Source organism: Hypomesus transpacificus, chromosome 9 (genome assembly GCF_021917145.1).
Source record: "Hypomesus transpacificus isolate Combined female chromosome 9, fHypTra1, whole genome shotgun sequence".
Lineage (NCBI taxonomy): Eukaryota > Metazoa > Chordata > Actinopteri > Osmeriformes > Osmeridae > Hypomesus > Hypomesus transpacificus.
The window spans coordinates 13,090,362-13,102,493 of record NC_061068.1 but is presented as its reverse complement, the minus strand read 5'-3'; the positions used below and the strand labels follow the sequence as shown (position 1 = coordinate 13,102,493).

The 12,132-nt window shown below is 44.4% G+C and overlaps 1 protein-coding gene across 5 annotated transcripts in view; it reads left to right on the top strand.

The window, feature by feature from the left end:
- LOC124470874 (plasma membrane calcium-transporting ATPase 1-like) overlaps positions 1 to 12,132 on the top strand; it is a 78,439-nt gene that overhangs the window by 33,934 nt on the left and 32,373 nt on the right. For all 5 annotated transcript variants that reach the window (XM_047025054.1, XM_047025052.1, XM_047025049.1 and 2 more), the window contains 6 exons: positions 4,573 to 4,770; positions 5,148 to 5,405; positions 5,791 to 5,916; positions 6,084 to 6,209; positions 8,038 to 8,073; positions 11,811 to 11,993. In XM_047025054.1, coding sequence (XP_046881010.1) covers positions 4,573 to 4,770; positions 5,148 to 5,405; positions 5,791 to 5,916; positions 6,084 to 6,209; positions 8,038 to 8,073; positions 11,811 to 11,993 — 927 coding nt within the window. The remainder of the gene's footprint in view (positions 1 to 4,572; positions 4,771 to 5,147; positions 5,406 to 5,790; positions 5,917 to 6,083; positions 6,210 to 8,037; positions 8,074 to 11,810; positions 11,994 to 12,132) is intronic.

Here is a 12,132-nt window from a genome sequence, read left to right as displayed (position 1 = left end):
CGAGACCCTTTTACTTGGTTAGCTTTTGCCAAGCCTTATGTTGTGTTTGTTTTAAAGAAGTGACATTGAGTGGCGGTGAGTTAGGAGGGTTGTGGGAGCATCCGGAAGTTGATGTGACTGGTTGAAGGGTGCTTTGAGCAAGCCAAAGGGGAGGCTAGTGTTAATTAAGGCTGGGTATCACATCTGACAGGGTAGCCTAGTACATGCCAGGGGAATGCTGTGAAGATATTCTCTCTCTCCCTCACTAACTTACATCCTCTCCTCCTATATACCGTCTCTCATGACCTCCACCACTTTTTATCTGATAGAATTTCCGCTCATCCCCCTCCCAACTTAATTTTCTTCCCTTATACAGTCTCTCTTGACTTAATATTCCCTTCCCTCCTCATTTAAACCACTCTGTCCTTCACTAAACCTTCAGAGTGCCAGCTTGTAGTTTTACTATTAGCCTAGCGAGCTGTCTCGGTTCTGGATCCATCCCAGTGTGTAACAGAGCAGCAGCAAGCTGGCCTCAGTCTATCAGTATCCAGTCTCTTTCAATGACTCTGAGGGTTACCGTGAACAAGATCAATAGTGGAGAGAGATATAACAAGGCCAGGGAGATAGGGAATGAATGAGGGGATTGGGCACAAATCCTCGCCCAGTGCTAAACAAGCGCAACATTGATTAGCAGTTTAATCCTGCTTATAGTAAACACCCTTAGAGAGGTTCAATCTGAAATAAATAAGTTCAACAGTAGCCATCCCCTGTCCCCCACCCGCCAACTTATGAGTATGAATCACAAAATGTAATGTTTCTTCATGTACTTATGTATTGTGTAAATACGTGTATCTCCTTCAAGTTCGTGTTAATGTAGGGAAACTGTATAGAGTGGGACATTGTTCCCCCAGCTGTAATTGAACAGATCTCTTTTGAAAAATAGATTTATTTCAATAATAACAACTTGTTTAAAGGCAATTAAAAGATGTTTCTCAAGGTTGTAACATCTGACCCAGCTGCAGCATAATATCTTTAAAGGGGTCATTGATTGCAGAACCGAATTTACCTTGTCACAGTTGAATACAGTGGGTAAAATGGACATACAGTGAACCCCTAAGTCCATTGACACCTCTTTCCTATGCAAATCTCACAATAAAAAAATGTAAAACAGTAGGTTTAGGCCAATTTTTGGGCTCTGGTCTGTACCTTTGTCACACCCCAAACTTTGCTGCGTGCTGCTCTGTGTACTTCCACGGAATTACAAAGATGAACTTTTTTCAAGGATATTGAAAATGAACTACGGTCGTAAATGCAGTGTTCCAGCCTGTACAGGGAATGCTGACACTTTTCAGAGTCTTCCCAAGGAACCAAACACTCGGGCTGTGATGTTGACTATGAGAAGATCCCTGTGCGGTTCGACCCTCAATTACACATTTGCTCAAACCATTTCACAGAGGACAGTTTTGAAAACCTGGGACAATGCAAAGCAGGATTTGCAATGAAGCTGTTGCTGAAAAGAGGTGTTGTTCCGACCTTATGTTCATCACAACCGCATAGGGTTGCCAACCGTCCCGAATTGTCCAGGACATCCCGAATTATGGGTGATTTAGATTTGTCCCGTTAGGGACAGCTCCAGTCCCGTATTCCAATCACAGCCTCACCGGACAATAGGCTAAGTACTACTGTAAACGCGCAAAAACTCTGGTGAGAGGTTGTGTGTGTGAACTGGCCACTGGTGAGGTGAGCGTTATTGTGTGTCAAAAGGAGAAACTTGTAATCAGGCATGAAAACGGGTCAGGGGTGAAAAAGGTGAGAAGGATATTACCCCTCTAAGGGGGTCCGGGTGCATGCTCCCCCATGAGAACAATTTAAATATTCCATATTTTAAAGCATCAATCTGATGCATTTTGAACTACTTTTTTTGCCAACCTGGGGAGAGCTGGAGAAACGTAACTTAAGCCATGAGTCAAAAATTATGAAGGCCCACAAACTTTTTGGGATGATTTGAGCGAAAAATAGTTTTTGGAGCTTGAAACAAACAAACATAGCCGTTTGTCCAATTGGTAAAATGTTGTCTAGTGAAGGTAATTACGTTTACGTTTCTTAGCCTGGTTTTCCATCTTTACATTGTCTCAAATAAGCTTTTGATCTGTCAGTGTCACTGTTGTGTGTAAGTGGCACTAAGGGCTGCATACGTTCATTTGGAATTTTCCACCGGAGCTTTAGCTAGCTGGCTAACGTTGGGTTCTCTCCTGCTGTGTTCAATGACTCAATTCATCAAGCTGTAACGCTAGCTAACGTTAGTTAAGTCTATGTCAACAGAGCTCCTGGGTAACTTAACTTAGATATACCAGAAAATATAAAAATGATTGAAACCATCATTCACCAAATTCAGTCAGGGAAATCGCCGAGGCCAGGAGTGCTTTCAGCGTCTGATGGTGGTCTGCACTGGTGATGCAAGGCCCTTCGCGTTAATATTTCCATGCACTCGCGCTCCCTTCTGACATGCGCACCTGTTCGCAGTTCACTGAATATGAATACCCCCCCCCCCCCCTCTTTGCTTTACGTAGGTCACCTATTTTGGTTTCAAAACAGAGAATTTTGCCGAAAGGTGAGGGATTTTCATGACTGTGTAATAATTGTCTTGACTATTAGTATGAACAAAACATCCAAGGGAGTAGCTATGGTTTGCCAAAATGACACAGAAATTACTAGGTTTATGGCTAATGAAAGCTTGCGATTTCCGTTATTGTTGGTCAACTGTTGGTGCGCGCGCATGTGCGTGTACGCACCTGGAAGAAAGTGTCCCCAGGGATTGAGAAAGTTGGCAGCCCTACAACTGCAAGCTGTAGACTAGTATGATGTTGTCGCTAAGAGTTATTAGCAATGCTAACGTATCCTGCCTGTATCCAGCAATGGTAGAATGTGTTTTGATGTGTTTTTGGCAATGGGGATGACGTTATTTCATGTTCCTGGCTGTGTTTCATTCAAAAAAATAACCTGTGTTGTCATGTAAATCTACAATTCAAGATGCATGTTTGTCCAGATCTATTTTTCAGCAAGATAGCTAGAGCTAACTGAAGCTGAGTTGAATCACGATAGTTTGTTTGCTAAACTGTAGTACTAACGTTACCCACCTAAGTCGATCCTGTTTGCTTTGACAAGAGAAGTGGAAACAACTTAGCCTGGTCCTAACCAGACTCTCGTACATTTCATTTGTACATAGAGTCTGGCCTCGCTCCATTGACAAGCGTTGACTTCCTTGTAGGCAGGAACTCTGTTAAAGTTTAAAACGATTAGATCTGACCAGAGCCACTCTGATCTGCCATAACCAATCGCTAGCGTTCGCCTTAGCCAATTCCTTCACCACTACTGTAACAAAGCTAGCTGCCATAGCTGGAAAATCAAACTGTTCCCGAACCCCCTTGGGGAGGAGGGCCACAACATCATGGCCACCAACAAAACTCAGCATTACTTGTTCTTGCTCCGGCTTTAGTTTATAGATATTCGGCAGTGTTGCCACAACGGACTGAATGGCTTTGCTTGCATCTTTCTCCGCCGCCATTACGGAACTACAACACAAACTAACGCACAACAACAACGTCATCGTTCTCAGCCACTCCCCCTGTTCGCTGATTTGCCGGTAGAAAATCAACCTGCAAAATCTGACTTACGTACCGAATGGCCTGACCGAGTACAGAGCAAAATCCAAATTGAGCGCAAGTACTTAGGAGGGCAGAGCCAGGCTAGAAACAACTAGCCAGCATAACATAATAATGTCAACTGATATCTAATCTGTTGAAAACATTGTGTAGACACAATAGATTTATTTGTACGTTTGTAGAAATGACAATGCAGCTTCACTCGTTGTAAACCAACCAATCAGCGCGCAGCTCATCTATATATTAATAAGCATACCATTAAAGGAGAAAACCTTGCGTTTTATTTTGGGGCTATTTCACTAGATGCATCAGGGCTCATAGAACAGCACCCGGGCCATTTTCAGCCTAACCAATGTTACATACCCTATTCGGAGAGGGAACAGTAAGGAACAGTGTGAAATACCCCCAAAAAACAGTCAATCACCCCTTTAAGGATTCATTTGCTTTCCTGTCTCAGGATGACACATTTAGTGACATCAAAGGGTGATTAGAGTGTCAAAATAGACTAAATAACAAAATAAATAAAAAAATTATGAGTATGAACGGACATTTCTGGTTCGGGTCAATGTTTTTTTAGTCAAGCTGTAGTCCAACACTGGCCTTGGATGAAGTGGCAGATTGTGGCCACAACAGGAGCCTGACACTGGGGATATTGGAGCCGCCAGCCCTCCTGGTGTCAAGCCAGGCTGGGTTTAGATTGGCTGACCTTCAGTGGGACAGAAAAATCTGCCAAAAAGACCCCTTTAATCAGGAATGGATTTAGAAGCAGCATCTTCAGGATGATTTTGTGGAAGCTGTGAGACAGACAAAGAGTTTAAAAATATTTCCAGTATCATACAGTTGCGGTCTGAATGTATAAGGTAGAGAATTATAATGTTCAATAACAGACCAACACCACCATTGTCACATGGGAATCTCCTCCCTCCCTCAGGTCTCTCTGGAAACCCTGTGGACCTGGAGAAGCGCCACACATCTTTTGGGAGGAACTTCATCCCCCCAAAGAAGGCCAAGACGTTCCTTCAGCTGGTGTGGGAGGCTCTTCAGGATGTCACCCTCATCATCCTGGAGATCGCTGCCATCATCTCCCTGGGCCTGTCCTTCTACCATCCCCCCGGGGGCGACAGCGAGCGTGAGTCCTGGCCTCTGCTTTAAGAATGGGCCAAACATTGTTGGCTGCAATTATAACATTGTTCCAAGTTTATTTAAGCATGGAGTAAAGGTTTCCAGCAGTGGGATATGTTTTTTTTTGCCTCTGGACAGTCCTACATAGGCTGTATAACAGAACAGACAACAGACAATCTTATATGAAATCACAAGGAATTTGGGTTTGGTTACAAAAACATCTTAATATTTACGTTGCCTGTCTACAGCCCCACCATCTGTCACCACTAATATATGCTTTAAGATTTAGGGTAAGTGTCTAGGGCAGTGGTTACATAAGGGGGGGGGGGGGAGTTATGCGTGGTGGTGGGGCTACTCACCTGCTGGTCTGGTGTGTGTGTACAGTGTGCGGCCAGGCGGCAGCGGGCGCTGAGGACGAGGGCGAAGCACAGGCGGGCTGGATTGAGGGCGCCGCCATCCTCTTCTCGGTTATCATTGTGGTGCTGGTGACTGCCTTCAACGACTGGTCCAAGGAGAAGCAGTTCCGGGGGCTGCAGAGCCGCATCGAGCAGGAGCAGAAGTTCACCGTCATCCGCAAAGGCCAGGTCATCCAGATCCCCGTGGCTGAGATCGTGGTGGGGGATATCGCCCAGATCAAATATGGTGAGATGAGACGCTCCAACACTGATACATATACAGGATATGGGTGGAAATGGTGTTTAAAGAGCAGCCAGAGACGTTCCTTGCATGAACACAGCCCTGGAGGGGGGCAGGAAGTGATCAGTTCCCCCACAACCAGGGTAGAGGGAGGACCTACATACCTAGGTCAGTCATGTACAGTTAGCGATATCAGGTCCAAAACGAGATGGAACACAACCTGGTATTGTCCACAGAGAGAGATACCAGATTAATCATTTAGCTAGAAACCCAATATATCAAGATCCCAACATCAAGTTTTTTAATCCAGTCAATAGGTTTTAGAAGTACAGGAAAAGGTTGGAGGTGTTTAGAACATAAGTAACTGATACTCAATATTGTTGATTGTCAGGTGACTTGCTGCCGGCGGATGGTATCCTGATACAAGGCAACGACCTGAAGATTGATGAGAGCTCTCTGACTGGCGAATCAGATCAAGTCAGGAAGTCCCTGGAGAAAGACCCGATGCTGCTGTCTGGTGAGATTCCCTGTTCAGTTTTATTTTGTCTCACTGTTACAGTTAGGTTACTCCCAATGTCAGTTTGCAACAACTGTAGAACTTCGGAGGGCATTGTGTAGTGTAGGATGACCTTTCTTGTGTTTTCTCCTCTTATTCATCCCTTGTCCCTGGTCTCTCTTTCTCAGGCACCCATGTGATGGAGGGCTCGGGCAGGATGTTGGTGTCGGCGGTGGGTCTCAACTCCCAGACGGGGATCATCTTCACTCTGCTGGGCGCCGGCGAGAGTGACGAGGAGAAGAAGGTCAAGAAAAGTAAGAGGCAAACGAAACACCAACCCAAAACACCAGTTAACCGTGGTCGTACCATGGTTGTACCATGGTCTTACCTTGGTTAAACTGAGGTTGTAACATTGTCGAGCAAAGCTTGGTCAACTTTTCATGGGTTTCTGTCTGTCACTGACAAGGTCTTGTGTGCAGCATGAGAATGGTTTTGGTTCTCTAAGGTTCTGTTGGGGGGGGGATGTACCCCCCAGCTAGGTTTGGACTAAGAGAAGATGAAGAAGCATGAGAAAAAGTCATCATCATTGGAGAAAAAGTTTATTTATATTTTTCCCTACAATGTAGAACTGTTTAAACATGGTTCCAATACCTCCAGCTCCTGAGACGTCTCTATGCATCTTAAAAAAGATCTAATCTTTCTTTGCTTTATCCTATTTTTATTTTGTACCTTGAACAAGAGGGTTTAAACAAGCTCTCCTTCTTAGGAGCATTTCTCTCTAATCGTCATTGAGGAAGCAGTAGTAGTTTGTCTCAACTATGCCCCATTGTCAAAAACCGCTACTATTCTCATTTTTCACTTTTTATGTCTCTCTACCTCATCAGATCTGTAGCACACATATTAAAACTCTTTGATATCAAATCCATGAAATCATAGATTGCGTGAAGATGCACAGTAACAGGAGATGGCATCTTTTAAATTTCTGAACTTCTTGGGGCACTGTGGTTCATGTTGGATTAAGGTTTATACAAGCCGTAGACATCCGTAGACATGATACAGCATGCTGTATGTCTCAGGCCAACTTAGAGGGTTTCTGGTTGCCTAAAGACCTATGTTACTTTTATTATTGTTTTCGGGCCGTACTAACCCTTAACCGTATATATATATATTTTTTTTTCTGTTTGTTAAGCGTTTTTCAGCTACAATTTCAGTTCTCCAGGCATTCATTCTAAGGGGGTTGAATGAGCCAACTCAGAGGTAGGAGAGGCAAATTTAAATGAACTGTCCATTGTAATTGGTTTCTCTCTATCTGCAACTATGAAACTAAATATCATGGTTGTATGTCAGTGAAATTATGGAGCACCATCACACTTACATTTATATCACAAATAGTTATATTAGTTTACTACTGTAAAAATGTAACCTTGTAAGAACATTTTTAAACAAGCCTATCCTGCCCAGAACTGATGGCAGCAATGAACATGATGTGTTTAGACTGGGTGTCGGCTGAAGCAAGGATATATGCCAGCTCAAAGCACACAGACACAAAACAGATTCTGCTGTCTTATGAAGCCCAGCACACTGACGGGGATGTCCTACACTTACAGAAAAACACACACACACACACACACATAGTAGAGATGAACTGTCTGAGGCCTAAGGCTGCAGGGCGATCTTCCACTTATCTGACAACTGCTGGTAACACATACACGTGCATGTGCCCTGCACTTGTACACAAATCCATTGCCAGGCACACACCTCCTGCTTTCACACAAACACATTGCACTCAGGCAGACATGAGAGAAACACCTGCTGGTGGTGTTTGGCAATCACAGAGAGACAGGCTTCAGGAGTGTGTCTGAGCTAGCTTGTCTAAGGGTGTCTACTCCTCCTACCACCCTCACCTAGTCCCTCACATACTCTACTACCGGTACCACAGTAAACTAATGATGGGTGCTTTGCGAAAAGAAACGGTGTTAGCCAGCTCTGTCCTCAGATGGCCTGTTCTTACCCCCACACGCACATGTATGTTTGTTTTGTTTTCGTTTTTTGTGTTCTTTTGGTTTATCTATGATTTTTTTTTTTTTACATTTAATTTAAGCCATGTTATCAGCATTCCGCACTTTTTCTCTGTCTGAACAGGTAAAAAACAAGGAACCCCCGAAAATCGCAACAAAGGTAACCCTTCCCTCCCTCCCTCCCTCTCTCGTTCCCTCCCTCCCTCCCCACCATTCAGCAGCAGTCTGGGAGTCTCGTGTCAGTCTCACCCGCTCTCTCTCTCTGTTTCACTCTCTCTCGCTTCTTCCCTCCGCCTGCTGAAAAGGGGAGGCTCTCTCGCTTTACCTGTGAAAAGGGTGCAACTCTCACCTAGCCTGTGACCAGCCCACCGAGCAGCTTCAGTGTTCAGTTGGGGGACAGCAGCACTAGTCCGGGAGTTCCCAGGGACACTCTGGGTTAGCTTTAGCAAGAGACGATGACCCGCACTAGTCTGACTTTGAAGGGCGGTGTGATTTGTGAACATCCATGCAGTGTGTGTTATGGGGCTTACCTGACCTCCTCCACAAGCTGTCTATCCCCCCACAGGCACACACACATGTACACACACACACCTCCCCCCAGCCTGGCGGGCCAGAGCATCTGCCACAAACAGAACGTCTCATGATCTCTGCTCTCCCCTGCTCTCCTACCCTGGTTTCTCCTTCTCTCCCAAACTCCCCTGCTCTCTTGCTCCGTCTAACTCTCTCCTCCTCTCTCTCCCCTCCTCTGGTGTCTTCTGCTGTCCTCCTCTCCCCTGTTGTCCTCTCCTCTCCCCTGGTCTCTCCTCTTCTCTTGTCCCCTCCTCCCCTCTCCCTTCATCCACTTTGTCCTCCCCCCTTTCCTCCCTCAGTGTTAGCCAAGTGCTAAACAGGGGTTTCTTCTGTTGTTCTCCAGATACAGCCGTAGCTGTGAATAAGTATGTTATTCCAGACACAGGAGAAAGGTTCTCCAGAACATATTCTCTACAGACAACATACAAATGGGTGGTCTGGGTTTGGTTGTGTCAAAAACTTCATTGTATGAGTAGAAGTTCTATACTTCAGGGTTCTTCATAGTCCTAAAGTGGAATTAGGTTTTCATTTGTATGCTAAACTTTGGCACCAGAAACAAAAATGGAAACGTTATCCATGTTATGTAGCAAATGTTACTCTGTGTAACATTGTTGGATGTCAAAGCTGCCATTAAGTGAGACTACCCCATCACACGCTCGCAGTGCGTTCCAAACACAAAGGAGTTCAGTCAGACCGCTTCATCAAGTCTCCAAAGTAAGACTAGAAAGTACCAGGGATAAGCCATGTAAATTTGTTCGTGTTTTTTTAGAAAGATTTTATTTAATTAACAGTAATGTCAGTTATTGTTGAGTTGTATGTTATTTTAAGTGTCTGGGATGTGGCTTTAAGTGGAAGTTGCACCCTTGTAGCATCAGTGGGCTGTTAACTGTTGTTCTGTTTCATCTACTGTTTTATCTCTTCCTTTAAACCGTTTTCTTTCTGTCCCTTGTTTCTCTGACTGGTGTTGCCTCTTTCTAGGGTGTTGCTCAGGACTTCATGCTGTCTTGTAAATCTTTACCTCACAATCACTGTTTGACCCTCTTTCTCTCTCTTTCTTCTTTCCTTCTCTCTCTTTCACTTTATAAAAAAATTTCTGGAGAGATTTTCCAGAGTTTTTCTACCTCCTTTTAGCTCTCACCCGCCCCCTCTTTATGTAGTGGTCGTATTTCAATTTGTTTTGTTCTGTTTGCTTTGTGTTGCTGGTTTTTAATTTGTCTGTTGGATGGTTGATTTTTTTGTGACACACTCGCCCCCCCACCCCTCTTCTTTGTCGTGGTTTCTTGGTGCTGGTCTGTTGAATGCTGTCCGTCAGTGGTCCGTCAGTCAGTCCAATCTCCCAGTCAGTGTGCCGCTGCTATGTGCCTTTGGTTCTTGTTCTGCTGGGTTTCTGTGTCCTGATTGGTGGATTGTTCCAGTGTTGCAGGTCCTTTATGTAGTTCTTTAAGCTGATGTTGAGTAAACCTTCACTGATCTCCGAGGGAATTTCCACTGTTACAGTAGCAGAGCTCACAACAAAATAAACAAAATACTGAATGAAACTGTCCACATCGTAACACTAACCCTCCTAGCTGACTCAGGACACTGTTAAGTTTCATTATATTGCCAGACATTACAGTGTATAGCCTATACTGTACATAAGTGTGCTTATGTTATTCAAACTTTGGAAATTCTACATAGGATCATGAACTGTTTGTATACACAAATAATGTCTGTACTATGTAGCCATTTATACAAGACACATGTAAATGTTTTTTGGTAGCATTTTCTAGTCCTCACACAAAACGTTGTTGCTGTGACGTAGAACATAAGGTACAAAAGCATTCCTACACATTTTCATCTATATCACTGATTGATATCACAGTGTCACAAAACACTGTTGACACTGTCTGAAGTGTTACTCATCGTATGACCAGGTGTGATGGCTAGCTAGCCAGGTATCATGCTGCATGCTCAGATGGAACACAACAGCACTGCAACTACAGACAGAGCTAGTCTGAGATGCTGATGGGATGTTTCTGTACGAAAAACAACGACACAGCCCTGCCCCCCTCTGCCACATACACACACAGGTACACTGAGGTGTAATACGTGACACCGGTTAATATGCAAATTGCTCAGTAGCGCCTGCGCGATGATATCAAACCTCTGAATGCACACAAGCACTTTACATAGACTTACAATGGACACACAGACATCACAAGGCGTTGCGCTGGCAATGTGCACACATATTTTTACTATGTGTCCACAGCGTGTGCATGTCGTGTACACTTCACCTGACATATGCCTCAAATACATAAGACCTACGCCTACATGAACACTACGTCTAACTGTTTGGTAGATATATAGGCATGCGCACAGGCAGGTGGGGCACACATAACACCTGCATGTGTGCATGCCTTATCAAATGAAATATGCACACATTTTGCCTGTTTATACGCACACCTAATTATCTATCAAACTATAAGGTGCAGTATTCATTCCGCGCTTGCTACAACTCGCCAGAGTAGCTTCCCCCATATCAGGTATGTGGTGAATGTTCTGTGTGCAGTTACTCTGACACTGATTACATCCAATAGTACACATACACTATATTACTATCTCAAATATTTATTTTGGATTGCGCTGTGGTGAATTCAATTTTGAATGACAAAATGTCTCTTTACTTGAGGGGTTAGTTTACAATTGAAAGCTGTTATTTTCTATGCCTTTTCTGGTGAAGTCTTTGTATGTGCTTATTTTTTGCAATAGTATTTTTTTCATAACTAACTGCTTGTCCTAAAAAAAACAACAACCACAAACTCAACTCAAATCTCATTCATTTATACCCTTTTTTTTTCCATGTCACCAGATTAGGTTTTAGCTATGAAAGTTCAAATACCCAAATATGCTTCATGTTGATGATTACTGCTGTGATTGTGGATCACCAGATCAGGATGTGTTTAGATGTTTCACCCTGTGGTGCTTCTGGAGCCGCTCTGGTCTGGAGGTTTCTGTCTTTTTGACCATAACTGAACCTTTGCCATCTCTGTTCTACTTTTCTACCCCTTCATCCCAAACTTGAACCTCTTCCCCCTTTTCTTGGAATGACTCGATCCCACACTGAAACTTTAACGTCCTGAAACCTGGACATAACCCCCTTCTCCACCTTTCCCCCACCAAACTCCTTCATGCCTCCTCCTCCCTCTCCCGAAAAACAACAACTTTATTTACTCATTCATTGACATTTGTCCATCCCCACCTCCTCCCTGCTCATCTCTCCCTCACATCTCTAATCATCCCATTGCCCCCCCCCCCCCCCACCGTACCCCTTTTCCCCCCTCCTCGCAGCTAAGACCCAGGATGGCATCGCCCTGGAGATCCAGCCCCTGAAGAGCGAGGAGGCGGCCGAATCGGAGGAGAAGGAGGAGAAGGAGGAGGTCAAGCAGGTGAAGAAAGTCCGGGTCACCAAGAAGGAGAAGTCCGTGCTGCAGGGCAAACTGACTAGGCTGGCCGTGCAGATTGGGAAGGCTGGTACGAGACATGGAGGCTCACACACACACACTCTCTCTCACACACACACAAAGACAAATGCACACAAAAACACACACTCACACAAACACCATACAAATTCTATAGTCTTTCAAAAAAGGAAAATAGTCCACCAACCTTT